The sequence below is a fragment of the Propithecus coquereli genome, unplaced genomic scaffold (genome assembly GCF_000956105.1).
Source record: "Propithecus coquereli isolate 6110/MARCELLA unplaced genomic scaffold, Pcoq_1.0 Scaffold839, whole genome shotgun sequence".
Lineage (NCBI taxonomy): Eukaryota > Metazoa > Chordata > Mammalia > Primates > Indriidae > Propithecus > Propithecus coquereli.
This window is the reverse complement of record NW_012154607.1, coordinates 197497-225187: the sequence shown is the minus strand read 5'-3', so window position 1 is coordinate 225187 and position 27691 is coordinate 197497. Positions and strand designations below refer to the sequence as shown.

The window sequence follows — 27691 nt, the reverse complement described above, 5'->3', positions numbered from 1 at the left end:
ATTATGCGTGAGATTATAAAGGCGAGTGCTGAGCGGCGGCGCGCGCTGTAGACAGACAGCAAGACATCTGGCCACTTCCCGAGTCACTTCTATAGTCCTGCGGGCGCCAGCCGGGCCGAGCCCCGCCCGCCGCCAGCCCAGCCCCGCGTGCGGACCGGAGGCGGTCGCGCTCGGCCTCCTCGCCCGCCACCCGCCGAGGTACGCGCGGCTCCCGACCCGCTCCCTGGGCCGCTCGCGCCTGGCCTTGGGTCTAGGCTGCCTTCCTGGCCTGAGCTGCCCGCACGGATGGCCTTGCGCGCTTGCCGGACCGGCTGCGGTGGCCGGGGTGCAGGCTTGCTCGGGGACCCACGAGAGCTGGGAACCACAGCACGCGGGTTTGGTGTTGGGGCCAGGGTGAGGGCTGTCTGGAGGTGGACCCACTGGAAGGGCTGCCCTGTGGGGTCCTGGCTTGGGACCGTGCTGCCGCCTCGCTCCTGTCCCTGCAGCGCGCTGTGGGCGGTAGGAGGGGGCTTTCCGGGAGGGGAGAGCCCGGTGCGCCCCAGGGCCGGCGGGAGCGCTGGCAAAGGGGAGACTTAAGCTCTGTCGCTGTTCGCTTTACAGCCAGGCCGGAGCCACACGCGCTTGTCGGTCCCGCGGCTACCCTCTCAAGTCGCAGGCGTCCAGCCCACCCTGCCGTCCGCGATGTTTTATTTCCACTGCCCGCCACAGCTAGAGGGTGAGTAAGCGCCGCGCCTGGGGTGCTTGGCGAGGCCGGACCTGGCCAGAAAGGGCTGGAGTGGCTGCAGGGCTGCCGCGTGGTGTGGTGGGGGGTCCTGTCCCGCGAGGGGTGCAGCCTCCTGGCTGTGAGTAGGGGCGCCCCTGGCCTCCTCTCCAGACCCCGCTCCAGCCAACCCCCTCGCCCCATCACCACCTGCCTCCCACCCCAGTCCCCGATTGGGCCAGGGTGCCGGGGGCTATGCGTGCTGCTGGGACCAGCCGGGTCCTCCCAGCACAGATGCTGGTGTCACGCCTCTAATCGGCGCTCCCCAGCCCAGGGGGCTGCATCAATCTTCCACGGTGTTTTCGCAAACATCCCAGAAAGCCAAGGCAGAGAAGGACCCATTGCTGGGCTGCTCTTGCCGGGGGCAGTTGGTGACAGTGCTCCAGGGGACGCGCCTGCAATTCTGCGGAGTTCAGCCTCTGTCCCTGACCTCCTCCTAACTGTCGCTGGGGCCAGGTGGGGTCCTGCCCACCACCTGCCCCAGTGCCCTGGCATGGCTCCTCCTCTGTGAATCGGTGGGTTTCTGACCCCAAACGTCAACCACTCCCCACTCCCCGCAGCCAGGGTTTCCATCTCTGAGGGTCTCCAAGCCTTTGAAGTAATTTCCCCTCAAGATCCTGTCTGGTCTCTGCTCCCACGTGTTATGTGGGAGTGGGGTGGTAAGACGGGGACAGCTTGGCCCTCTGGATGCCCCTTCCCAGGGCCTGTGGGATCCAAGGGTGTGTCCTCCACGTGAGGGGGCAGTTCGTATCCGTCAGGCAGATGTGCAGCCCCACAGGCTGGGCTTTAACAGTGACTTCTTCGGACCAGTAGTCTCAGCCCGGGGACATTAGGACTTTTGTAACCGTGGCAGTAATATCAGGACCGAGCTTTGGCAACCCACTCCTCTGATTTATTCCTGCCGTGGGAGAATTTTGGAGGCCAAGTAACTGAGGGAGGCATGGGGCAGGGCAAAAGGTGATGAGACCCTGAGGGACCCTGAGGGACCTGAGGCACTCAAGGATGCTTGTCCGCTTTGCCCCGGGCTGCCGTGAGCAGCAGCCGAGCCTCAGCTGGCTGACGCAGAGAGGAATTTCAGAATGTTTGTTTTTGTTTTTCCCAAAAGCTCTCAAGAGTCCAGCAGTATTTTCTAAAGGAGGTTAAGGAGGGCCAGTGTTTAAGTCCTGCTAGCTCTGCCGTCCTTCTTAGCAATGCCACACGCTTACTTGCATTTTACCTCCTTTTGCCCCCAAGGATCCACACAGGGTGGAGTCTGTGAAAAGGTGGGAGAGGTGCATCCCCTGACACTGTATCCCCGGACAGCATGGTGGGCACACCTTCTCTGTGCTTCTGAGCCTGGGGTCTGCGCTGATTGCCACCTGGTGGTCCACCTTTGTGGTCAAAGTGGGGAAGGTAGAGGTTTGGGCATTTAGCAGGTAGTGGACTTCATGGGTGACTTAAGGGGAAAGCTGTCTGTAGGGTGGGTTGCCGAAGTGACTTAGGGAGAGTCCCAGCCCAGCGTGCTGTGGCCCCAGCTCTCGGCTCAGCCCGGTGGGCTTACCTTTCCTCCCCGTGCCCTGGGCTCATCCTGTCTCCACACTGACTAGGACCGACATGACCCGAAGAGAAGGAGATGGGTCTTTAAGAACTTTCCATCCTTTGTAGATGTGTTTGTTTGCCAGCATTGCCGGAAGGGGTGTTTTGGTTTAGTTTGGTGTTGCTGAAGTGAAAGTGATCTCTTGCTTGAGAACAGACCTTTGGAATATGACATCTTATTACAGTCTACCACCTTTTGAATTTTATTTTTTTGTTAATCTAGAGAGGCATAAAGGAGAAAGCAAAGCACAGCTTGTAATCTCACGTCTCAGATAATTTTGCAGATATTAAATCAAAAAGTACTAATCGTACCTGCCTGAGAAGTTTGAATACAACAGAAACTTACACACTGAAAAGTAAACTCCTCCTTCTCCACCTCTTTTTCTAAAAGTACTTGCTGTTGTTGGTTTTTCATGATTCCTTCTAGAAAAACATGTTTTTATTCCATTTATGTATCTTTGTGCATATTTTATGCTTTATTTTCACTGAGATTACATTGACACATCATTCTGTACTTCGCTTTTCTTACTTCATAATACATCTTGGAAATTTTTCCATGTCAGTGTGTGCGGATCTACTGATTTCTTTTAAACAGCTGTGTAGTATTCCACTATATGTTGTGCAGAAAGTGTCTATTGATGGGTATTTTGGTTGTTTCTATTTTCTTCCAATTACAGTGTTTCTGGAACACTGTATTTCCAGAACACTTTCCATTTGACACACTTTACAAGTGTGTTCCTGGATTGAATAGCTGTATGTGCACTCACATTTTTGATGGATGTTGTCAGATTGCCTTCTAATAAGGCTCCTCCAGTGATGCTCCTACAAATGGTGAAAGAGCACGCAGGGGTTATAACACTCTCATCCGTTCTGGTTTTTGTTATGCACCTCATTTCTTTTTGCCAAAGTGGTGAAAACCGTATTTCATTGTTCTGTGTGTTTTGTTTAATTATTATTGACCATTCTACTTATTTTTAAGTAAAAAGCCTGTACTCATCTTTTTTATATTAGGTTGCCGATCTTTTCTTCTTATTAATTTGATAAACTGTCGGCGTCTTTTAGGATTCAGTTTGACGTGCAGTGTTCCGCTTAAAGATCTTGTGTGTGCGTGTCGTGGAACGATTTGGGACAGTGAGGTGTGTGTTAAAAGACCGAGGAAGGTTGTGATCGGAGATCCGCAGAGATTACTTTCTATCCTCACCGGTCCAGTGCTTTGTTTCAGAAGGAGACAGTTTGGTTTCCTGCAAAGTAACGGAAGTAAGACTGCTTTGACGCCATTCCTTTTAAGTTTCCAGTGAGCTGCAGAGAAACATCTGTAACTAGGGTTTTGAGGAACAGTGCAGTGTGGACAGGACGATGGAGGGACGAGGGCTTTAGCAGAGAGTGGGGGTATTGTGGCAAAGGATGTGGCCCTGGAGGGTAAAATTACAACTAGGAGGGACTTCCTTTAGTAGACAGGATTTTAAAAAGCCGGAAGGACTTTGCTTCTTTGGGACTGAGGTCCTCCTGAGGATGCTGTCTGGGCAGCGTGGCTTGAGAACCAGTGCTGAGCGTGCAGCGATTCTGACAGCAGAGCCCATGGCAGGTAAAGCATTCACTGGTAATGACAACTTGCTCATTTGTTTTCCTAAGAAGCCATTGTGGACTATCAAATAAATAGTGCACATTTGGAAAATGATCTGAATGCACGTTTGGGGCTAAACTCTGTTCTGGCTTTATAGCGTGCTTTGGAGGCTGCTGGGAAGGACAATGCCTTTCTTTCCTAGGGAAGCGGAAGCAGTGGGTGCTTTCTAAGGCCTGGCCAGAGGGTGGGGTGCCCTCTGAGAGTGGCCTTGTTCAGTCTGCTCGGCATTCAGGACAGTCGCTATCGGCGCAGATCTCTTGTTAATTGACATCTATATAACAGATCCACTATGGCGCTGATGAGCTGTGACCGACGGTAATTAATATTCATTTATAAACTTCTTACATCTTCGTGTTCTGCTCTTCTAGGAGAAAAGTGCTCTGAAAAGTTCTTGGTGTTTTCTCTCCTCCCCTAGTCCTCTCCAACCCCCAGCTTTTAACACCCATTGTTTATAGAAAAAAGGGACAGTGCATTTTGTCAGGTGAGCACAGGGAGGGTGGAGGATCTGAGGCAGGGGGTGAGAGAGGCATGGTAAACAGGGGTGCAGTGGGGAGCCAAGGGCAGATGAAGGCTGTGCCTCAGCCAGGGACCCTTCCCAGCTTGGAGTCCAGAATTTCACAAGATGTAGACTCGGCCATCTCGGGGATCAAGGTTGCCTTCTGCCCCAGGCAATAGGGATAGCTGGGCCTGAAGTCAAAGGTTTTGGGGAGAGAGTAGAAAAGAAGGGGCATTGACAAAGAAAGACACTTTGGGACCGCCAGGGCCGCCTATCTGGGGGCACGGCTTAGCATCCCCCGAATGAGCGTCGAGGCTGGGCCACTGCAGGGGGGCTCTCGGCCGGGCTGACCCGGTTTGCTCCTGCAGGCACTGCACCCTTCGGCAACCACTCTTCAGGGGATTTCGATGATGGGTTTCTGCGTAGAAAACAGCGCCGGAACCGGACGACGTTCACTCTTCAGCAGGTAACAATGTGGATTCTCTTCCTGAGAATCAGCTGCTTCCTACTCCTGGAAAATCAGAATTGAGCATCTCTGCCTCGTCTTTTAAGATAAGGCCAACTGATTATGTTAACTGGATCTTTCTGTTTTCTTGAACAATTTATATGTCAAGGAATCTGTCTGGAGGGAGGGCTGATGGCTTTGACCTTGTGATCCCAGATAGTAAGTGAAGGGGCACAATGATCTCTCTCATTTGCCTTAGATTGGCAATTCGGGGCACATTTGCATGTCAGCAATGTCATTTGAACTTTACAATAATCCTTGGAGGAAGGCAGGTCAGACATTCTTATCCCTAGCCAGCAGGTAGATGAGGAAACCAGAGCCCAGCAAGTTGGCTGACTTGTACATGGTGTTGCCCATAAGCGAAGGGCTGCAACTGGAATCTTGCTAGTGTTTCCCAGAGCCGGGCTCTTTCCTTAGATCAGCCTCTGTCTTACTCCTGGAGCAGACTGCAGCAGGTGGGAAGCAGTGGGAAGGTGACCCCGTTACCCCTACGAGGTCTCCGTGGGGAGACACAGCTGCAGGTGGTTTCCACTCCTACGTCCTGTGGAGGGAAGCTACACGAATTACTCTAACTGTTCAGAAGGCCGCCCTTAGATTTCTGGATCCCTGTGACAATATTTACATGTAAATGCACACAAATATTTGTACTATTCATACCTCTCTTCTTATTTCTGCTTCTTGGAGGGACATCGAGGTTGTTAGTAAATCATAGCTCTTAAGTCATCCTTGGTTGAAATTCTCACTGTGTGGGATCCTTTCAAAGAGCTCTTTTCTCCCTCTCCTTCCTCAGTTTGATCTGTGAAACTGCTTCCTCACCACTCACGGCAGATTTGAAATATGCATCTGCTTCCCCTCACCCAGCCGCAGCCTCTCACCAGTAAATATTTTTTCCTTTTACCAGCTGGAAGCTCTTGAGGCCGTTTTTGCCCAAACGCACTACCCAGATGTCTTCACCAGAGAAGAGCTGGCCATGAAAATAAACCTCACAGAAGCCAGAGTGCAGGTAAACATTCTTTTTAATTATTTAACTCTCTAATATTAAAACTGGCAAACTTTTTTTTTGACATCATGACTGCAGAGTGCACATTTGGCCAAAGAAAGCAAATGAAGACTATCTGTCATTTTCATGATGCACTTTAATAACATCAACATAATGTGGAATATTAGATTAGGTTGATTAATCGGTCATTCATAATTAACTAGTGATAATGTTCTACACTAATTTGTCCGCGTCTCTAAGGTACTAAATTACATCAATGCACATCCATTTCCTTGCTTTGGAAAAAAAAAAAAAAAAAGAAAAGAGCTGAGATGCTATTCTCAAAGCAGCTCTGACCGCTCCGGGGTAAGGCCGGTCAATTGCAGAGAACGGCGTTTTCAGATGGGAGGCAGGGTAGGATCTGCTTTCCAGAAATTGCATCATGACCAACTTTTCCCCTGCACTCGGACTCCTTCAGCAAAGTGGACCCAAAGAACTCACGCAATTTAAAAATCTTTAAACGGCAGCAGCGATAGGGCTGCCTCAGAGATGAGCACGGCCCGTGGTGACCGTCTCTAAGCAGGATTTCGTTTTAGAGGCTGCACGGTGATTATGTTTGCCGCACAAACACGCCGAGCCCGGCAGATGTGCCTGAGCGCGAGAGGAACGGATTCTCAGTGCCGCCTCTCCGGGCGAGCTATTCTTCGAGCACAATTATATATTCATTTTATTTATGGGGTTTCCTCCATGCTGTTTCTGTTCTTTTTTATGTAGGGGCTTGGGGTTAAGACTATGCAAAGATCTAATTGTAGGAAATATAATAGTTTGCTTTCGGTTCCCCTGGGTCATGTTAGTATCTCTTAAAAACCAATGGCTGAAAAGAGATAATGGAATTCTGAGCAGTAAATTGGGGGTTGTAAACAAATTATTTCCCCTATAATCAGATTATGTGATCCTGATTATTAAATCTGAACATGAATCATTGGTCATATGCGGGCAAATTAAACTGATTATTATTTGGAAATGAAAATCTCCTTTGGCCAGGATACCGTCTATCCTTTCTTTTTTTAATGCCAGCTTGCCAATAGCTGCCTAAAGACTGAACTGCAAATTGAGATAAATGACACAATTATTGAGCATTCAGAAGTGGAAGATCATAACTTCTCCCTGAAAGGTGCAAGGGTAAGATAGGGGTGGTGACAATTAAAGCTGGGAATTGTTGTTCAGGCTGTTGTTGGCTATTATGCAGACAGACAATGGCCGCGGAGCGTTTGTTTAGCGAGCCTCGGTGTGGGGACGCGGGCTTTGGTGGCGGGAAGGGAGATGTGTTTACATTTATACCCCTTGCTCATTCAAATATGATTAATGTTCTATGAAGCAGGGTCTTAATCGAAGCTGATGTTGTCAAACAATAACTAAATAGGGAAATAAACGACTCCATCATGCTCTTTCCTCAGAAGCAGGCGAACTGTCAGTGCAAAGTCATTAAAATATGATAATGAAAAATAGCTCAATTAAATGTTGTTATAGCTGTGACCTTCATTCAATTAAGACGCAAGAAAGTGTCTGCATTTTGCTTTGTATTTAACTGCCTTAAATTTAGAATATAGATAAAATCATTATTCAATGGTTGCTGATATGTGCAATTAAAAGCCAACTAGATTAAAAAAGAAAGAAAGAAACTCAGTTAAAGGGGAATGAAAAGTAGGAGACAGGGTGGGCTGGCAGAGGGCTCGGCCTCACGGACCCAGGCTGCCCTCCTGCCGGCTGGTGTGTAGGCAGCAGGGGGAGGAGGAGAGGATGCCTGGGGGAAGAGGAGGGAGGTCTAGCCAAGCCCTTTTTTTAGCCAGAAATTATCTCCCAGGAGAGGAGGGAAGAGGTTTTGCCGGATAAAGAACAGCAGAATTTCACTGACCTCTGGGAGCACCTTGAGCCGGGGCTGCCTGCCCCTGTGAGGCTGTCCTCCTGCAAACGCAGTTTTAGTTTCCAAGGCTTAAAGAATCCAACACCAGCCTCTAAGAAGGTGCTCAGATCAAGGTGAATCACAAGCCTCCTCCTAACCTGAGCGTGACAGAGACGATGACGCTACTCGTGTTCGCCGAGTGATTGATTGCTGTGCACCAGGCACTGTGCTCAGTGTTTTGCAGGCATGTTAATCTTCCTGAGAGTGCTTGGGGGTAACAACGCCACTATTATTCCCCCCAGACACTTGGAATCATGGTCTCTAGCCAAGCCACTGGGCTTCAAATTGGGGATTTGCCGTTTAACACCTGGATGGCCTCAGGCGAGTTAATTAACCTCTCTGTGCTTAATTTTCTCATCTGTAAAATGGGGATAGGACTTCTTTCCTCATAGGGTTGCAGTGGATTCTAAACCAGATTTACCGAGGTCCAGAATTCTAAACCATGGCTGACTCCAGAGCCAGTATTTCTAGTGTGTATTCTGGGTTGCTGGCCATGAACTTGTCATGGCGGGTATCGAGGCGATCTCAAGGGTAGATCACAGGTATGAGGCCAGACACACTCGGGGGCTCAGGACAAGGCTGCTGGAAGAGTGAGTGAGTGTTTTGATGAGAAGCCCTGGGGCAGTGTTTTAGGGGCTGCTTTGCCCATGACTCCCACCTGCCCCCTGTAGGAAATACATTTCCCATCAAATGCATGCACTAGCGTAACTCAACGTTGAGGATTTCACAGCACTTGTGCTCTTACTGTGGGCAATGCATTTGCATACTTTCTATCATTTACCATGCCTTAACAATGCCTGTCATGGCCTTCTGAGCCGACCTTCCGACCTGCACGTGGCCCGAGGCTGCGGTTCAGAGAGCACAGTGTAGGGGAGGCTGCCAGGTGGGCCGTGAGCCCCGGCTGGGGGGCCAGGCGCTCGAGTTTGGATTCTGCCTCCTGTCTCCTATCTGATTGTCACTGGCTGTGTGTTTCCATCGGGAACTCAGGTTTGGTTCCAGAACCGAAGGGCTAAATGGAGGAAAACGGAGAGAGGGGCCTCTGAGCAGGAGCCGGGAGCCAAGGAGCCCATAGCAGAGGTGACGCCACCTCCCGTGAGAAATATCAACTCCCCGCCCCCCGGGGACCAGGCCCGGAGCAAGAAGGAGGCGCTGGAGGCCCAGCAGAGGTGAGGCCGCTGGACCTGGGGCCTGGGGGCCGTGGACGGCACCGCAGACTTAGGCCAGAGCTTAATGTGATTTCCTTCCTTTGCCAGCCTTGGGCGAACCGTGGGGCCCACGGGACCTTTCTTCCCCTCCTGCTTGCCGGGGACCCTCCTGAACACGGCCACATATGCCCAGGCCTTGTCCCACGTGGCCTCCCTGAAAGGTGAGTTCCGGCTGTGCTGGTGGGTGCGGCCTCGTGGGGACGGTGGGGATCGTGTGACCGCCATGGTCTTGGCTCTGTGCTCCTCCCTTCTCCTGTCAGTCACTGCCAGGGCCACAGACGCCGTCAGTTTCCACAAATGCTGTCTCGTTTGACTTCTGTAGGGTCACTAAGCACTGTTCCTCCCGACAGACAGACACAGGGCCCGGAGAGCTTGCTTCAAAAGTGAGCACTCATTGGTCTCGGATTCCTGCCTCCCCTCAGTCCCAGTTTCGGGTTCTAACCTGCAGCTCACGGGGAGAGCACCCTCTCCGGATGCGCAGCGGGCACGCTCGCCTGCCCCTGGAACTCCTGGCGCAGGTCTGAGCCATTAGGGTTTGTGGCCCCAAATTTTCTCTCTTCTCAGTGGCTGTTGTCTCCTGAAGGATGGAAGTTGTTAGGGACGTTTTGTCAGGCCCAGAGAGGGAAGCACTGTGGGGCTGTCCCTCGGGGGGTTCCTGGGGCTCACCCAGTGCCTCCCGGTTCCTAGTCCTACACCTGTTCCTCCAGCGATGGGGTGGGAACGGGGCTGGGCCTGAGTGGGTCTGGGGAAGCCAGCGTTAGCGCTGCCCTCGGGGCTGGTCTGTCACAGGCAGTGGGGGTGCAGGTGCAGGCTGCAGGCTGCTTCTTGATAGTAGAAGTGGGAGAGGGGCCCTGAGGGTGTCCCCTGGTTGTCCTGTGCTAGAGTCTGAGGTCTGCCCTGGACAAGGTCCCCCTCTTGCAGGTGGGTCTCTCTCTCTTCCTCACACACACACACACACACACACACACACACACACACACAGTGTGGCAATAATCTGCATTGCGAATGTGGTTTCTGGAGGCAGCAGGAGGACATGGAGTCCCCCTAGGGGGTGTCCGGGAACGAGGAGGGAAACACATTCTAGGTGTCGGGAACAGCGTGTGCGAAGAGTGCCGGGCGGGGGTGAGGAGGAGACCAGGCTGGTGTAGAGAAGGCCTGGCGCGCTGGGCGCCCGTAGGAGAGTGCCGCACTGCTGGCTGGGAGGGTAGGGAGGCCACGGGCATCGTGGGAGAGGGAGACGGAGCTGGGTTTTTGTCTCCCACGCCATGGGGGTGCTCCCAGCTCGGTGGACCCAGAACAGAAGCTGGGCTGGCAGGGGGGGCTGGTGCCGAGCTGGGCCGCCTGGCCTGAGGGTCCGTGGACACAGACATCTGTCCACCCTTCTCTTCTCCCCTCTCTCCGTACTCCGCTCTGTCCCTTCCCTAATCCCTTCTGGCCGGGCTCTGACCCCGTGGAGCCTGCCCTGTGCCTGCCTCGCTGGAAACACACTTTCCTTTGCTGCTGCTTTTGCTGCCGGGAGCGTGGGGTGCGGGGCCCTGCGGAGGAGGCAGAAACCCGCACTGTGGAAGGAGAGCGAGCTCCGGCCTTACGAGGGCGCTAGTCCCATCCGTGAGGGCTCCACTCATAACTCGGTTCCTCCCGAAGGCCCCAGCTCCGCACACCATCACAAGAGCCCAACACACCACTTTTGGGGGGACACACGCATTCAGTCTCATCTTTTAAATGTTGCCTCTAAGTCTTTGGGCCAAACCGGCACATCCTTGGTCAGACCTGCTGGGGGCTGGTGTCTTGTGACCCCCCACTGGGCTGCGAGGGGGCTCTTCTGCCGCCCCTCCCATCTCTGCATACAGACGTCCTCCCCAGCCCCACCCCCAGCAAAGTGCTCCTCCTTGGCTCATCCTGACACCTTCACGCGCCAGCCCCCACCTGACCCCCTGGGCCCATTCCACCTGACCACCTGACCTCTCTGAGCAGTGGCTTTTTGATCTCTGATGAGCTAAGTTGTGTTGGAGGCAGATGAGCAATTATCGAAAACCTCCTCTGCACTCTGCCAGGCCGTCTTCTGTCGGAGTCCCATTTAATTCTCACGGTCGTGCGGTCGGCATTGTACAAGGACACAGCGAGTGAGTGGAGCTGGGATTGCTCTGAGATGAAGGCTGATGTGGTCAGGGTAGCTTTGCATTCTAGAAGCACCTGACCCCATTGTGGTGGCACTTCTGGAAGTGCGGTATCCTGAGCTGCCAGGCCCTGGGGCTACCTCTGAGTCAGCGCAGCCTTGTGCTAATTCAGGTGGGCTCGGTGGCCCTCAGAGGTGAGCTTCGGGGACTCTGCCCCATGACTCTGGGTGACAGGTGCGTTCTCATTGCACAGCCAGCTTCTAAACACTCCCGGGGGTCAATGCTTGGCTGATTTTCGGAGCACGTGGTGAGTGGTTTGGGGCCAGGACAGCTTTCTGACCCTTGCAGCCCAGTCCTGTCCTCCCACGCTTCCCCAGGCTGCAGAAATTAAGCACATAGCCCAGTCTAAGCCTGGCAAAGGAGTGACCCCGATTCTTTAGGGCCTGGCTCAGGGCTAGGAGCTCTGGGCTGTGACCCCGCCTTCCTCACCTTCCCTGCACCCCAGAGGTGGCTGGGCAGAGCTGCTGGATGAACCGACTCTCCTTTTCTTGGGCCTGCACTCTGCTTCCCAGGGGCCGCTGGCCAGCTAGGGGATGCCTCAGCTGGCTGGGAGGCACTGCTGGTACCGAAGGCACCTAATGGGGCTCTTCTCACAAATGGGAAACTGAGGCTCAGGGAAGGGAAGGCGCTTCCTCACCATCACTGGTTCATCCAGGTGTCCCCTCTGAGGTCGAGAGTGCTCTCCAGGATCCCACTGTGCCTCTGTCCTTGCCTGGCGTCATCAGACACCACGTATTCATTTGCTGCCTTGAATGAGCACCTGTAGGGGCACGATGAGCAGCTTTGAACCACCCCCCACCGCCTTGCTTCTCCCCAGCAAATGAGGACAGCTGTGAGTCCACTGTGGAGGGGTTTGGACTCCCCAAGGGCCACCAGAGACCAGGGCCCCTTCCAGCCCAGAGATCCCAAGCCACCTCTCCAGGCCCGTGGCAACTTGCAGCTGACCCAGAAGAAAGGAATCAAAGCTAATTTCAGGTCCCAGACCCAAACCAGCACTGGCCTGCTTCCTGAGGCTCTGTGGTCTTACTGGGATCACAGGGCCCTGGACCGAAGGCAGCGAATGTCTCTGGGTAGGCCACCGAGGTTCTGGCCTAGCCCTAGGTGCCTCCCAGGTGCGTGGATCCTCCCTGTGACTGTGGATCCAAGCCACGGCTGGCCTGCACTGCGTCGGCACCCGGCCGGGGTGTGAGGCCAACGCAGGGCGCCCAGTGCCGCCGGGCAAGACCAGTTTTGCCAGCGAGCAAATGGAGCCCCCACTGAAGAGTGTGGTGCACAGTTACAAATCGGAGAGCTCTGGCTGAGTGTCCTGGGCTTTTGGTTCTAGGCACGGCTGTGACGGACGTGAAGTCCTTGTCTTATACACAGTGAGACAGCCTCTGGGGAGTTTGTGGGCTGGCTTAGGGGCTGTGGAGTTTGTTGACTTCCTCAAGTAGGGACCCTCGATATTCTTAGGTCCTCTAAAGTAGCTTTATGGGTGTTCACTTACCTGGACAGTCTTTGGCGTTGAACGTTTTCTGAAACAGGAGTGGTCCTGGAAGGCTCCCTGAGCAAGTGGCACCCGAGAGAGGAGGAGGAGAGGCAGGGGCAGGGCAAAAGCGGAGGGATGCTCTTGGGGCCCACGCTGGACTCTCCGAGCACCCTGCCGCACGCCCGCCTCCAGCCTGGGCGGGGTGGACAGCTGGGCTGGCAGCACAGTGACCGCTGCCCAGAACCAGCCTGTGGCTGCTTCTTCCTTCCCAGGGGAGATCCTGTGACAAACTCCGCAGGGCATCTAGGCACTTTGCTATCTTTGGGTCATCGAGGGGAGGCGTGGTCCAGGAAGTAGGAAGGGTGGCAGGTCTCCCAGCTGCTTTTCTGAGCTTTGGCACACAGGCTGCAACATCGACAGCACAGAACTCTGGGTTGAGGCTTTCATAGGAAATTAGAGTGACCAATTTTCATTCCTTGACATCCCTGTTGGGGGCAGGGGCCTCGGGTCGGGGCAGCTAGAGAGCTGGGGAAGCCAGGGTTGGGTGGGAGGTGACCCCTGTCCGTGGAAGCCTGGCAGCTCGGAACCGCCGCAACACGCAGCAAGCTGGGCTTGGCGGTTCCGCCGCAGGCCAGGAGGGCGAGGGCGGGGGAGCCTCACCCTCCGCTGCCGCGTGGTCGTCCTGTGCTGGGCGTACTCTCTGCTGCCAGCTGGGTTTGCGCCAACGGGCTGAGACGCAGCTCTGGGGCCGGGAGCTGGGGTGCCAGTGCTGCAGGCTGGGTGTTGGGGCGTGTGGGGCGGCGAGTGCACGGGCAAGATGCGGCTTCGGAGGTTGGCAACGGGGAGCGGGCAAGGCTGGGAGGGGAGGGCATGGCAGCCCCTGGTGGGCAGGAGGCCACGGCCCTCCCAGTGAGGCTGGCCAGGCAGAGCGCCCAGAGGTTCGGTTGTGGCAGCCCCACCTGCAGGCTCCCCGGGAAGGCCCCTGGATGGGTGCTGGGCTGTGCCTGCCAGGGAGTGAGGCGGCTGCCCAGCAGGGACAGAGCCAGGGAGTGCAAAGCCAGGCACTTGTGGGGGTTTCTCCTTTAGTTAGCGAGTGGCCGACTGGCACAGTGGCTTCCAGCGAGGGCCTGCCCAGTGGGACCCCCATCCTTCCATCCTCCAGCCACGTGAGTCTTGAGCAGGTTGCTTAAGCCCTGGATCTCTGCTGCTCGTCTGCAGAGTGCGGGCCTTGGTCACAATAGGACTGAATTCAAGAGGCCGCGTGGAGAGAACGCGAGGCCCTCAGAGCAGTGTTTGGCACGTGGGGGCGGCGCTGACTGTCGTTAAGTATCTGCCGTTGAACACCAGCTACAGTCACCCGGAGTCCGCCACTCTCATTTCTAGCTGTGGTCCCTGGGTCCCGCCCCCCTTTCAAGGACCCAGTAAAATGTCTACCTCTCTCATTTCTCTAAACTTTATTGGGGCCAAAATTCACCCTTTCCTTGTAACCCCTCCCCCACATTCCAGTTTTTGACAGTGCTGGTATGTCCTTTACTGGACTCCTGGCCAGGGCTCCCCGGGGCTTCATGCAGTGATGTGCCTCGTACTCTGGGATGGTCAGAGAAGACAGGTCCTCGCCAGGCAGCCTTGTTTCCTGATGGGGTGTTCCCTGGAAACTCAAAGAAGAGGAAGGCAGGACCCTACCCCTGTGCAGGGAGCATTTGCGTAACAATAATGGCTGTCCAGAGGAAAGGCCGTCACCACACAAAGAATTTTCCCGGGCTGTCTTAATGGCCAGCCTTGCATCCACAATTCATTAATGCAGAGGAGGTTATTAATGGGCAGGGAGGCGCTTGGGTTTGTTCCGGGGAAGTGCTGGCCACGGGCCGGGCGGGCGCGGCTGGGCGCAGGAGAGCCGCAGGGAGCGGAGGAGGCGCTGGCCCTGGGCACTTAGCTGGGCTGCCTCGACCCGAGCTTCGCAGAGCTGGGCGTGAGGTGGAAAATAATTACAGCTGCCACGGGAGAGCTTCTCACTGTGTGCTCACACCTCGGGGGTCACAGCCACCCCGCTGCACTGGGCAGAGCGGCCGGCTGGGCAGTGACATCACTGTTGGCCTTCCCAAATGGGAGGGGGCAGCCTGCTGGGCACGGCAGGCACAGGCACGGGGGCCCTCAGTCCCGGGAGCGGCTCCTGCTGGGGGGAGTGTGCAGGCGGACGGGTTTCAGCTGGAGCCTGGCTCCACGCCCGGCTGAGGCCTTGCAGGCTGTAAGGCCTGAAGGAGGCGCTGTAGGTATCGCATGTCACAGATGCCAGCCTGCAGTGGGGGCTCCACCCGAGTGGCAGCCCAGCCCTGCATCGTGCGTATGAGGACCAGGGGAGGCGGTGGGCAGGGTGCCGGCGCGGAGGCAGCGCTAGGAGGGGGTCTGGCCATGGCCTTCCAGAGGACAAGGCCCCTTCGTTAGCCAAGAACGTGCCCTCCCTGTTGCACGCCGGCCTTGGCCCCGGGCTTGCAGGCCAGGCCGCAGCATCCAGCTTCCGAGAGCGGCACTGCCGGTGAGCACTCGCCCGTAAGGCGACTCAGGGCCAGGGGCCACCTGCTCTGCGCCCCTGAGAGCGTCTTTCCTTATTCCTTCTTCAAGACTTTTCCCTTTGTGTTGTGATTTTAAAAATCGCAAAAACTTTTAAAGATAATTTTTATAAAGGTTTTATTGCGAAATAGAATATTCATTGGAAAAATTCACAAAATGTGCCTCTAGAACTTATTGAATGATTTTAAGCCCCTCTGCTGCCACCCGGCTTGTGCCCCATGCGCCCGTCCACTCAGGCCACTTTTCCTCCTGAAGGACACCACCGTGCTGGCGTCCGTGGTGAGGTCCTGAAACACTGTACAAGTTGAGCACCCCTCATCCAACATGCTTGGGGTGCGTTTCCTACTTCAGACTTTTTTAAAAAGATATTTTGTAATATTTACGTTATATTTACTGGTTGAGCATCCCAAATCTGAAAATCTGAAATCTAAGATGCTTCAGTGAGTATTTCCTTTAAGCATCCTGTTGGTATTCAAACAGTTTTGGGTTTGGAGCATTTTGAATCTATTTCAGATGTTCAGATTTGGGATGCTCAGCCTATAGTTTAGTTTTGACTCTTTTGAGTTTACATACATATATATACACAAAAAAAGTATACAGCGTATATATAAATGGAAGCATACATATGTATTTTTTGTGTCTCAGCATTATGTTGGCAAGATTTATCCACATAATTAGGTTTAGTCATAGATTCTTTATGATATTCTATGTACATGAGCAGGTCATCTGTAGATAAAGAAAGTCTGTCTCTTCCATTCCAATCTCATAATTTCTTTTTCTTGTCTTACGTCGCTGGCTAGAACCTCTCATACAGTATTGAATAGAAGTGGTAGTAACAGGCATCCTGGCTATATGCTATTTTTTTAAAAACAGCTTTAACGAAATATAATTCATGCTCCATAGAATTTGTCCAAATAACCGTACAATTCAATGACTTTTAGTTTATTCACCAAACTGTACAACCAACACTACAATCAATTTCAGAACTTTTTTTCACTCCATACCTGTTAGCAGTCACTCCCCCAACTTCCTCAGGCCACGGGAACCCTGAATCTACTCCCTGTCTCTATGGAGTGGAGGCATTTTGCGAGTGCTGTCGTGGACAGGTCACGTGAGCAGAATCATAGAGTCCACGGTCCTTGTAACCTATCCTCACCTTCGATCTCGTGGGGAAGCTCTCAGGGTTTCACAGTTGTGTTTGCTTCCTTTTTTATTTTTTAAATATACCCTTTATCAAGTGAAGATATTAATATTTTCTTCTTAATTTTTAAGAATTTTATTTTAATTATTGTTTTAAAAATCATGAATATGAATGAGTGTTGAATTTTATCAAATACTTTTCCTGCAGCTGTTGAGATGATTGCCTGATTTTTCTTTCTCAATGTATGAATACCCCGAATTTTATTGATCGATTTTTTAATGTTAAAACAACTGCACAGTCCGGGCACGGTGGCTCACTCCTGTAATCCTAGCACTTTGGGAGGCCGAGGCAGGCGGATTGTTTGAGCTCAGGAGTTCGAGACCAGCCTGAGCAAGAGTGAGACCCCGTCTCTACTAAAAATAGAAAGAAATTAATCGGACAACTAAAAATATATAGAAAAAATTAGCTGGGCATGGTGGCGCATGCCTGTAGTCCCAGCTACTCGGGAGGCTGAGGCAGGAGGATCGCTTGAGCCCAGGAGTTTGAGGTTGCTGTGAGCTAGGATGATGCCACGGCACTCTAGCCCAGGCAACACAGTGAGACTCTGTCTCAAAAAACAGAAAACAAAAAAACAACTGCACATTCCTGGAATAAACCCAAATTAGATATGGCGTGTTATCCTTTTTATGTATTACTGCATTTGGTTTGCTAATATTTTCTTTATGGTGTTCATCTATGATCATGAGGAGATTGGCTGTGATTTTGTTTCTTATAATCTCCATTCCAGGTTTTGGTATGGTTTCACTTAACCGTGGTTGCTCCAAAACTTGGTAGGATAGAACAGCAACTGTTTTATTGTCCCTCATGGTCCCAAGGACTGGCTGGGCTCTGCTGGGCTGTGCTGCTGCTGCTTTTGCTTGGGGTCTCCCAAGCTCGCAGTCATGGCCCCTGGGTCTGGCACATACAAGATGGCGTCACTTATGAGTTTGGTGCCTCGACCAGGGTGCTGGGAGGCTGGGGACTCTCTCTCTTTCTCCACATGGTCTCTCCATGGCTAGCTTGGAGTGGGCTTGGATGGTGGTTGGGTCCCAAGAGTGTAAAAAAAGGATGCCAGGCCTTCTTAGGGCTTACGCCCAGGATGGGCACAGTGTTGCCGCGCAGCATTCTGTTGATCAAAGCCACTCACAGGGCCAGCCCAGACTCAAGGGGAGGACCCCGCGCAGGGCGTGCATACCGGGAGGTGTGGCCCATTGAAGGCTATCTTTAGAGACCAGCTGCTGCAGGTAGCAAGCATTCTCTGGCCTCGTGACATGAGTTGGGTGTTTTTTTTTGATCCCCTTACTTCCAGTCCTGCCTATATGCACATGAAGGGCACTGACCGTATCCAGCGCACCTCTAGATCCTTCTGAGCCACCTCCCTTTGCTTCGGCGCAGAGTCTGGCGCGGAGTACAGCGCAGCGTGCTTTGGGGAAAGGAGTAAAGGAGGTCGTGCTGCTCTGGGCCTGGAGGAAGGGCCTCCCTTAGGAGACTGGGGATCTTGGCCCTGGCCCTGTACTCTTGGCCACCTGCTGGGCTCCAGAAACCTCAGGGCTCTCCTGGTCTTCGTCAGCACCCACCCAGCACCCGTCCTTTGCTAGACTCTGAACTAGGGGCTGAGCATGAGGAAATGAATTAAGCTCATCCTGATCTCGAGGGGCTGGCAGGCTGGGGGTGGGCTTGGAGGGGGCGCCAGGCCAGCCAAGAACCCGAACTCAGGTGCCACTGTCACGTACTCTTGTTGAGGCAACAAGGGAATGCCAAGTGCCGGACGCCCAGAGGAGGCGGGAATCTTTCTCTGTAGGAGGGAGGAAAGCTCTGCAGAGGCGAAGCGCGAGCTGGGCTTGAAGGAAGCCTGGGAGCTGGGCCGGGAGAGAGAAGGGAAGAGAGGAGGCAGGACGCGGGCGCGGAGCCTGGCAGTGCTGCCCCCTCTCAACGCTGGGTCACCTTGGGGCAGACCTCAGGCTCCTCCCCTGTGGACTGAGGACTGTAATGGCCATACCTGGTGGTGACTGTGTGTTTGTGCCTGGTACATCCAAGTCCAGCGCATGCTGGTGACTGTTGTTAGGGTCAGGATTTTGAGGCCGAGAGGTCGCTGGGATCTGCTGAGAGCTTGGGTTTGGATCTCTGGGACAGAGGCTGTGTTTTCTGCAGGCATTTGCTTTCCAGTGGGAGGGGCTCCTGGCCTCCAGGGCGCAGTCACTGAAGTGCAAGGTGTGTGGGCAGCACAGGGTGCTCCAGGAAAGCAGCACAGCCCTCCAGGGGCCGCTGGCTTGTTTCCGAGGGTACAGGTGTTTGCGGAGCAGGGGACCTGAGGGGACAGAGCATGGTCATTGCTCATGAGGAAAGTGGTTGGTCAACCCTGCCCCTCCATGCCTAGCTGACGTGAGGAAGACAGGGCTGGAGAACCCAGCACTGAGGATTCGTAAGGACTGTCTTTAATGAGCGCGTTACCACTGCTTCTCCAGGGCACAGGGGAGACTGGGGCATGGAGAAGAGCTAGGACTGCCCAAGGTCACACAGCATGAATGTCAGAGGAGGACGAGTCAGGCACCCAGGTGTACCCCCTCCCAGCCCCCACACCCTGTATCGATTTTGTTCCTTTGACAGGCACCTGCTGTTATTTTCTGTCTTGAAAACCCGCAGTTCACTTTCCAGAAGCCATTTCCTACGGGTGCTGATGGGCTCGGCCTTCCTGCCAATCAATGGGGCCCTGGAGCACGGGGAGCTGAGCAGAAGGCTTCTGGCAGGGGCCAGAGGCAGCAGGAGAAGTAGCCGCCCAAGCAGAGCTGTGGCTACCCTGGAAGGAGGGAGGGTTGGGTGAATTGGCATCTGATTGCCCAGAACATGCATCCCTGGCTGTGCTGGGGGTCCTTGGATCTGGGGGCTGTGATTATTATTTCTGCAAAGACATCCAAGCAGAAATAGGACACTTGCACTAGCCCTGAGATGGCCTCATAGCATAAGGCTCTGGTCAGCAAGGTTGGCTGAGTTGGCTCCTGTCAGTGAGTGTTTGTTGAGTGAATATGTGATTGTTGAGACAGTGAACTTACATATATTAGGTGAAATTAAGGGAGGGGCGGGACTTAGGGTCAAGTCCATCAAAAGACACCGCAAAATTAGCCCAGGGGTTTGGACATTAATCAGGTTGGATAACTTTGTTATGATCACAGTTTTTCTTTTCATGGAGTGCTGAGAAAGCTTAGAACCGAGGAGATGGCAGTTCTGAGGAACTAAAATGTGCCAACTCAGTCAAGACGGACAGATTCTCCTTCCCTTTGTCCTTTCCCCAAATATTCACTGAGCATTAACTTTGCAGCTAAATGGGACGGGGTGTGGGATCAGGGTGCAGGCGTGGGGTGGGCATACAGCAAGTTTGGGAGCAGAGGTTGGCAGAAAACCAAACATGGCTCATGGTGACGGCGATGAAAACCCATGAAACAGGAGGAGGGGAAGGTACTTCAGGAGTTCCGTGGCAGGAGACGATGTGTCCGGGTGTGGATGTGGCCTTGTGCATTTGATTACTGGAGCCACACTGAGCCACAGCAGCTAAAACTGTGTTTAGATGTTGCAGGCTTCTGCAACACTCCCACTGAAACTCTTGGTTGAGGGTTAGGGACTTGTTTTCTTGGTTCCCAAATTCGTTTCTTTCTTTTTTTTACTACAAAGCGAAAAGAAGCGAACTGTGGTATTTGTGTTGAACGTCTCATAAGCCCAGGTATTTGTCGCCTTGCTCGCCTGTGTTACCCTTTACCTGAGCATGTGACAGGACACGCTCCTCGTCACCAGCGTGGAGCTCACCGACCTTTACGATGAAAATGTGCTACTGGCAGAGACCAGACAGAACTAACTTAATTCTTCCTGTCAGTCTCGGTAGTAGATCAATTAAACTGCCAGGGAGATCAAATATTTCAGACTGTATTTATTACATTAAGTATTTATGTTCAGGCCAAGCCTTTAAAGCATGATGTCATATAGGAATGGAGGCCGATTAGATCAATTCAGCAGAATTCGCTGTAACTTAATGGAAATCTAATTGTGTGTTTTAATTTAGTGTCCAGGAGGTTGTATGTTGTCCAAACAAAACAACCCTCAGGCTGCGTTTAAGGACCGGGTGGTTCTGGAGTAGATTTTGGTGATGTGGAAGCCGGCTGGGCGAGAGGGCTGGAGCTGTGGCCTTTTGAGGGGCTCGCAGCTGGGGGTGGTCGATCCCATGTGGAGGGACTCACGACCTCGGTCCCCACAGAAGGGGAGATGGACGGAGTGCTCCTGGTGACGGTCACGTGCCCTCGGCTCCAGGTTTGCTGTCGATACCTCCAGTGCGGACTGAGGCCATTAGCCGTCCTTCACCGGGTGCTGAGGACGTAGCCTTTGCTCCTTGGTAACCTCGGCGGGACTCCGCTCCAAAGGAGAACGTGTGGGTCCCCATCATCTGAGTAAGAGGAGACAGAAGTCACAAATCACAAAAAGGACACCCTCTGTATGAGGGTCAGTTTAGGGAAACCTAGTCAATTTAGAAAAAGTAGAAAATACGATAAACACAAATTGGAAAATCATGACCTTAACATCAAGAATCAACCACCATGAATATTTTGGTATTGGAATATCTTTTCTCCCATTTATAAATATATATTTATTCACATAGACCTCCAATAAACATATTTTGTAACTTATTTATAAATTAATTGAAATTTATAAATATTTTCTATTTCTAAATAATTTTTATATGTATATGTACACATATGATCCCAAATTGATATGGTGTATGGATGTACATATACATGAACACATATACACTACATGTATGTATGTATGTATTACATATATATCTTAGTCCGTTTGGGCTGCCATGACACAATATCATAAACCTGGTGGTTTATAAACAATGGAAATTTATTTCTCGAAGTTCTGGAGGCTGGAAAGTCCAAGATCAAGGTGCTGGCAGATTTGGGAGTCTGGTGAGGGCTGCTCTCTGGTTTATAGATGACTGAATTCTTGCCGTGTCCTCATATGGTGGCAGAGACAAGGCAAGTCTGGGGTCTTTTTTATAAGGGCACTGATCCATGACAGCTCTGCCCTCATGGCTTAATCATCTTCCAAAAGCACCACCTCCCAATACCGTCATCTTAGGGGTTAGGATTTCAACATATGAATTTTTTTTTTTTGAGATAGAGTCTTGCTCTGTTGCCTGGGCTAGAGTGCTGTGGCATCAGCCTAGCTCACAGCAACCTCAGACTCCTGGGCTCAAGCAATCCTCCTGCCTCAGCCTCCCAAGTAGCTGGCTGGGACTACAGGCATGTGCCACCATACCTGGCTAATTTTTTCTATTTTTAGTTGTCTGGATAATTTTTTCTATTTTTAGTAGAGATAGAGTCTCACTCTTGCTCAGGCTGGTCTCCAGCTCCTGAGCTCAAGTGATCCTCCCACCTCAGCCTCCCAGAGTGCTAGGATTACAGGTGTGAGCCACTGTGCCTGGCCAACATATAAATTTTTTTGGGGGGAACACACACAATGAATCTATAGCTTGTACGTGTATACACATATACCAAAATGGGATCATGTTGACTTACTATTTCTTAACCTGTTTTTTAAACTTAATGTTTGAAAGGTGTCTTTTTCATGGCACTAAATATACTCCTATAATTTTGTCATAGTTGCAGTGTGTTCTATATGGGTGACTGTAACTTATTCAGCCAATTCCCTGTTATTGGGCCATTAGGCTATTCACAGTTTTTCATTGCTACATGCCACACTGGTATGACGTCCTTTGTACCTAATTTAATTTTTAGTCCATTCATGATGATAGCTTTTTGATAGGTTGAAAAAACAAAAGCAAAACCAAAAAACGCTCTGCTACTTCCTTCTAGAGCCCCAAGTCTGACAATCTAGTAATTAAAAAATGGGACTGATGTTTGGCTTAATCCTCAAAATTCTCTTGGCAGAATAAATTATTCTACTTTTTGGTCAGATGGGAGAATTTCACTGAGGAGCAAGCTGTGAAAAAGTGTAGAAATTGTGCCCAAGGCCGGGTGGGACGGCAGTGCCAGCGAATGGCCACCGTGAGAACACGCATGTTCGCATGTTGCTGCGGGTCCCACGTTGGTTCTGGGTCCTCCGGGGACACTCGGAACAAGCTGGGCTCCTCAGCCTGTCGTTGAATCTAGCCGGAAATTGGAATGAGCTGTGAATTATGGCTTAGCGTTGCCCTTCCATTTGTATGGGGCTGTGGAAGTAATGACCGAGGATTTAGGACCAGGTGCCTTGTGGAATGTATCCCGCAGGCAGGTGTGTCGAGCGGAGGGGAGTGGTCCTGCGGCCGGCCCCCGGGTCAAGCCTCAGAGCCCACCTCTCTGCCTCCGCGGCGGCCGTCCTGCGGTCACCCAGTGGACAGGATCGCCGCAAGGACGGTTCGGTTTGGGGGTAGGCGTTTTCTAAGTGTTTTGTCACCTCCCTGATGTAATAAAGAGGGGTGCTGAGCCTCTCTCATGCCAGCTCGGCGTCCCCATTGCTAATGGTCCCAGGCTGGCTGTGGCTTCCAAAGCCCTGTCAAACCCCTGTGTGGCCACCCAGGCCCTGCTCTGACGGCTGCGGCCATCCCAGGTGCCGCTTCGCGTGCCACAGCTCCAGGTGGCTCCAGGTTACTGTCATTCTGAGTGTTTTGGCTGCGTCATGCAATTTTGCCTCTTCTCTCAGTGCTCTCTGTCACCGTGTCTGCCCTCGGCAGCCGCGCTTTTTCCGGTTTGTGGCGGTTTGCTCAATCAGGCGGCTCACGTTGGAAACGCAGGCGGAAGAGTCTTTAAGCATCGGTGAGGGCCTTGAGCATACTTTCTGCAGGCAAAGTGCGTGGGCTTTGGGGTGTGGATTTTCACTTAGTACCTGTTTGTGAGCGAGCCACGCTGGAACCAGAGCACGCAAGCTCCGTTTTGTCACTTTGGGTTCTCAGTAGTGTTTTGGGTCCATGAAGTTGTTTGGGCAGGCGGCCTATGGGGATACCTGGTGGTCTGTTGGTACTGTAAGATCTCTGAGAGATCAAGGGTTAGTTTTATAAGGATCCCATTTGTGGAAATCACTTTTTTTCTTTTCTAAAAAATGGTTATAGGATTTAAAGGAGATGCCTCTTGTTGGGCAATTTAAGTTAGTATGTGTATTGTGTATGTGCCCAGCTCACTGTCGTTTCTGTCTCTCTCCTTTACTCCTTAAGGAGGTGACAGAGGTGTCTGTTGATGGGAGGCTACGGCAGGGTGCCGTGATCACAGAGGGGAGAAGGACTTTACACTCCCTTTTTCACAAGGAGCTTACGGCAAAGTGGTACTGACCACATGCTCTACTGCTGGGTCTCATCTCCCTTTGTGCAGCTGGGCCCTTGGGATAGATCACAGACTTCACACGTTTCCCTGTTAATCATCTCAGTAGATTTGTCTCCTGCTAGCTTTTGATCTTGTCTCTTGCACAGACGGCCTCTCTCTGTCTCACCCGTATCTCCGTCCTGGAGGGATGCATCTTCCGTGTCCTCATCCAGGTCAGGGCAAGGCAAAGGGAAGCCCCTTAGGCATCCTCAAGGACCTCCCTTCAGACTGCCAATGGCCCATTTGTCACATTCCCGGATGTGGCTGTTCGGATGTCTGTGCGCCCACGCACAAGCATTGGCCCCTTTGATGGATGCTTCAGCTGCAGTCCAGGCTTGGGCTGCCGGCATCGGCTGCGAGCCAAAGGGTCTTGTTGGCCGGTGTCCATCTCTCGGGGTCAGCCCTGCTGTGGAGATCCCACCCCATGGACACGGGCTGGAGGGAAGCGTGAAAACGGTCAAAGGTGTGGCAGGTGGGGTGGATGCAGGGTGTCCTGTCACACAGGTGTGAGGCTGAGTGCGTGTGGGGTGGGCCCCAAGGACCCTGGAGCTCCTCACTTGCTGGGGAGCCTTGTGTGGACTCGTCTCCTCTGATCACTTTGCCCCGAATAGTTGGCCCATAGTTTTTTTTTAAAAACGGTTTTATTTTCTTTTTAATTATGGTAAGACACATGTAACATAAATCTTCCCATCGTAACTATTTTTAAGTGTACGATTCAGACGTGTTAAATACATTCCCATTGTTGCACAACCAGTGTCCCGAACTCTTTCAGCTTGCAAAACCGAAACTGCTCCCCCGTGAGCTGCTCCCCGCTCCCCTCCCTGGCCTGGCCACCACCGTCCCCTTCCTGTCCCTGGATCTGACTGCTCTGGGTCCCTCACAGAGTGGAATCATGTGGTATTTGTTCTTTTGTATAATAACCGGCTTATTCTACTCAGCGTAATGTCCTCGAGGTTCATGCGTGTTGTAGCATGTGTCAGAATTCCCTTCTTTTTGAGGCTGAATAATATTCCATTTTGTGAATATTCTTTACAGGTTTTAATCCCAGAGTCCTTAGCTTCCTCTGGTCCTCAGTTTCCCCATCAATCTAGTGTCGCGTGTATGCGTGTAGGGGGGGTGTGAGCTAGGCCATAGGTACAGACTCTTCTCCCTGCCACAGCCTTGGTTCTGTGAGTTCGTTTATGTTTCTTAACCTGCAAATCTGGGTTCTGAGGGCCAGGAGTATAGTTACGAGTTGCTTTCTTGGGGCCCCACTGCAGGTGTGTCCTGGCGGGATAGGCTCCAGGGAAGGAGGCTCTGTCACTACCGTGTCTGGCAGGTGGTCACAGTCACCACCGAGTCACAGAGCGTTCAACTCACCATCAGATGCTTACACTGGAGCAAGACCTCGGCTAGAGGCAAGAACCTGTCTTAGGACAGGTGGAGCCTGTGGACGGTGGCCCCTTCCAGGTCCTGGGAGCCCCCACCCCCTGCCAAGCTCTCCTCTGACCTTCAGAGTGTGTGGCTCTGGGCTCCCCAGCCCCCCGAACCCCCCCTCAGACATGCCGAGGGGCTGTATTTAACCTTTCCTCTTTTTAACATTCATTTAAAATTAAAGTTATGTTTCTAAGTTTAAAAGAAATTCACGTTCATTGTAGAAAACCAAGAAAAGTTCTAAATAGACACAGAGAGGAAAATACAAACTGGGAACCAGCATTCTGAATAATCTGTTCTCTTCACACTGTAGGTGTGCAGCTCCCTACTGAGCGCCATTTGGGAGGGAGACTTGGAGGGGAGACAGGCCCCAGGGGCGGGTCCCGGTTCTCAGGAAGGCTTGGGGCTCATGGTGCTAACGTAGACATCCTTCCCAGCAAAAACTGCCACTATCCGCAGGGCACCTCTCCGCGACTGGTGTCAGTGTGTGGCTGTCTGCGTCAGAGCCACCAGGGGAAGCGGAGCAGCAGGACTTGGGGTGGACCGAATGCACACCAGGCTAGAAGGCAGCCGGGCGTGCAGGCAGCGGGCGAGCTCTCAGAACCCCGGGACGCCGTGCATTCGTGCCTCGCCTCCCACTCGGCCTGGTGTCCGCTGCCTGCTGTGTCAGCCCCTCGGCCATGATCAAGGCAGGAAGCCACGGGGCATTTAAACCTCCTGTTATACTTGCAGAAGGGCCACAGAAGGTTCTGGTTCCAGGTCTGAAATAAACTATGCAAATGCAGAGCCTCAGTCCCCTCCCCTGGAGAGTGGGGATGGGCAGTGCCCACCCCTCGGGGCAGCCTGCTGGGGGTGGTTAAGGTGAGCCTCCTCCTGTCTCCCAGCAGGCTGGGCAAGGAAGAGAAAGATGCTCGGATGTGCTTGAGGGGAGAGGAAGGTGCCTGGCATTGTCACTGCAAAGCCTGTCCCCAGGAAAGGAGGGAGGGGACACCTCCGCTGCCCGCAGAGCTGATGCAACCGTGGCTGCCCCTGAAGGCTGACCTCCAGGAGTGGGTGCCAGTCTGGGTGGCCTTCCAAGCCCCCGTGGGCATGGGCATCGAGTCTCATGAGTACTGCCCCTTGGTGGCCCCAGGGAGAGTTCCAGCCCATGCTCAGTGTGGCAGAACAATGGCCTAAAGCCCATCTGAAACCTGTGGGCCTGTCCAGGACAGCGGGGGATGGGGGAGACAGGGGGTGTTGACCTTGATAAGGACCTCGATCCTGGATGGGGCCCCTTCAGAAATTCTGTGGCCATGCCCCGTGTCATCCCCCGCCAAGAGGGGCTGTGGGTGAGAAGGATTAACCTGGGCTTGGCGCTGTGCTAAGCACTTTCCAAACTCATTCCCTCAGTGCTTCTCAAACCCATCAGCGACACCCTTGGGCCATCCGCAAGACCCGTTCACTAAATGGTTAGGTGCAAACAACTCCGTAAGTACTTATGTCCCAACAACTTAGTAGCCATTTGAAAAATAATACTTATAAATTGAAAGAAAAATGATACTTTTATTTTTAAATAGCCACCATTCCTTTCTAGTGGGCTCATGCGCTTGGTAAGCTGCATGCGGCTTTTCTAATCTTGGGTCGTACTGGACGCCACCACCCACATTTCATATTCCATGTGGAGTTTTGCGAGGTGCTTGCGAAATCCAGCTTCGCCAAGACATGACACCGTGGAAAGGAACAGGGCGTGGTCACTGCCTCCAGCCAGCAGCTCGCACGGCACCTGACAGACGTGGCTGGGTTCCCCCGAACGTCCCAGGTCTCCCCGCAGTGCCCTGCGAGTTCTAGGGGTGCCTCGGCGCATAGTTTGGCAGTGAGGGTTACTTCATGAGAGCCTCCTAACGCTCTGTGATGGAGGCACTATCCCACTCGACAGCAGCAGAGGCCAAGGCTCAGAGAAGTCAAGTTATTGGCCTAAGGCCACACAGCTGGCTGGAGAGGGAGCCAGGACTGGCCAGGTCTCCCTGATGCTCTGACAGTCCACTGGGCTCTCCACCAGGTCCCTTGACGGGCCTCAGTATCTGGAACCAAATGGAATCTATGTGTCCCTCCTTCAGGCCCCAGCCTCTCCCTAACCCCAAGGGACAGACGGAGGACAGCGATGACAGCCTGTCGTTTTCCTTCCTCCAGGGGGCCCGCTGTGCTCTTGCTGTGTCCCAGACCCCATGGGGCTCTCCTTCCTGCCCACCTACGGCTGCCAGAGTAACCGCACAGCCAGTGTGGCTGCCCTACGCATGAAGGCCCGCGAGCACTCGGAAGCCGTCCTGCAGTCGGCCAACCTCCTGCCGTCCGCCAGCAGCAGCCCCGGCCCCGCCACCAAGCCGGCGCCCCCGGAGGGCAGCCAGGACAAGACCTCTCCCAGCAAGGAACAGAGCGAGGGAGAGAAGAGTGTATGA

At 53.0% G+C, this 27691-nt stretch overlaps 1 protein-coding gene across 1 annotated transcript; it reads left to right on the top strand.

The window, feature by feature from the left end:
- Positions 1-27691, top strand: DRGX (dorsal root ganglia homeobox). Its single transcript, XM_012663864.1, has 7 exons — positions 1-198; positions 601-715; positions 4824-4921; positions 5862-5963; positions 8890-9068; positions 9156-9268; positions 27426-27691. Exons 2-7 carry the CDS (start codon positions 682-684, stop codon positions 27689-27691), a joined length of 792 nt encoding a protein of 263 aa, XP_012519318.1. The 5' UTR covers positions 1-198; positions 601-681.

What these genes read in the sequence shown, in the direction of transcription:
- DRGX (XM_012663864.1), top strand. Translation starts at nt 682, where the DNA reads ATGTTTTATTTCCACTGCCCGCCACAGCTAGAGG. An exon ending in CTGCCCGCCACAGCTAGAGG is followed by an intron (nt 716 to 4,823) that starts GTGAGTAAGCGC and finishes TTGCTCCTGCAG; the next exon opens with GCACTGCACCCTTCGGCAAC. An exon ending in CCACGTGGCCTCCCTGAAAG is followed by an intron (nt 9,269 to 27,425) that starts GTGAGTTCCGGC and finishes TCCTTCCTCCAG; the next exon opens with GGGGCCCGCTGTGCTCTTGC.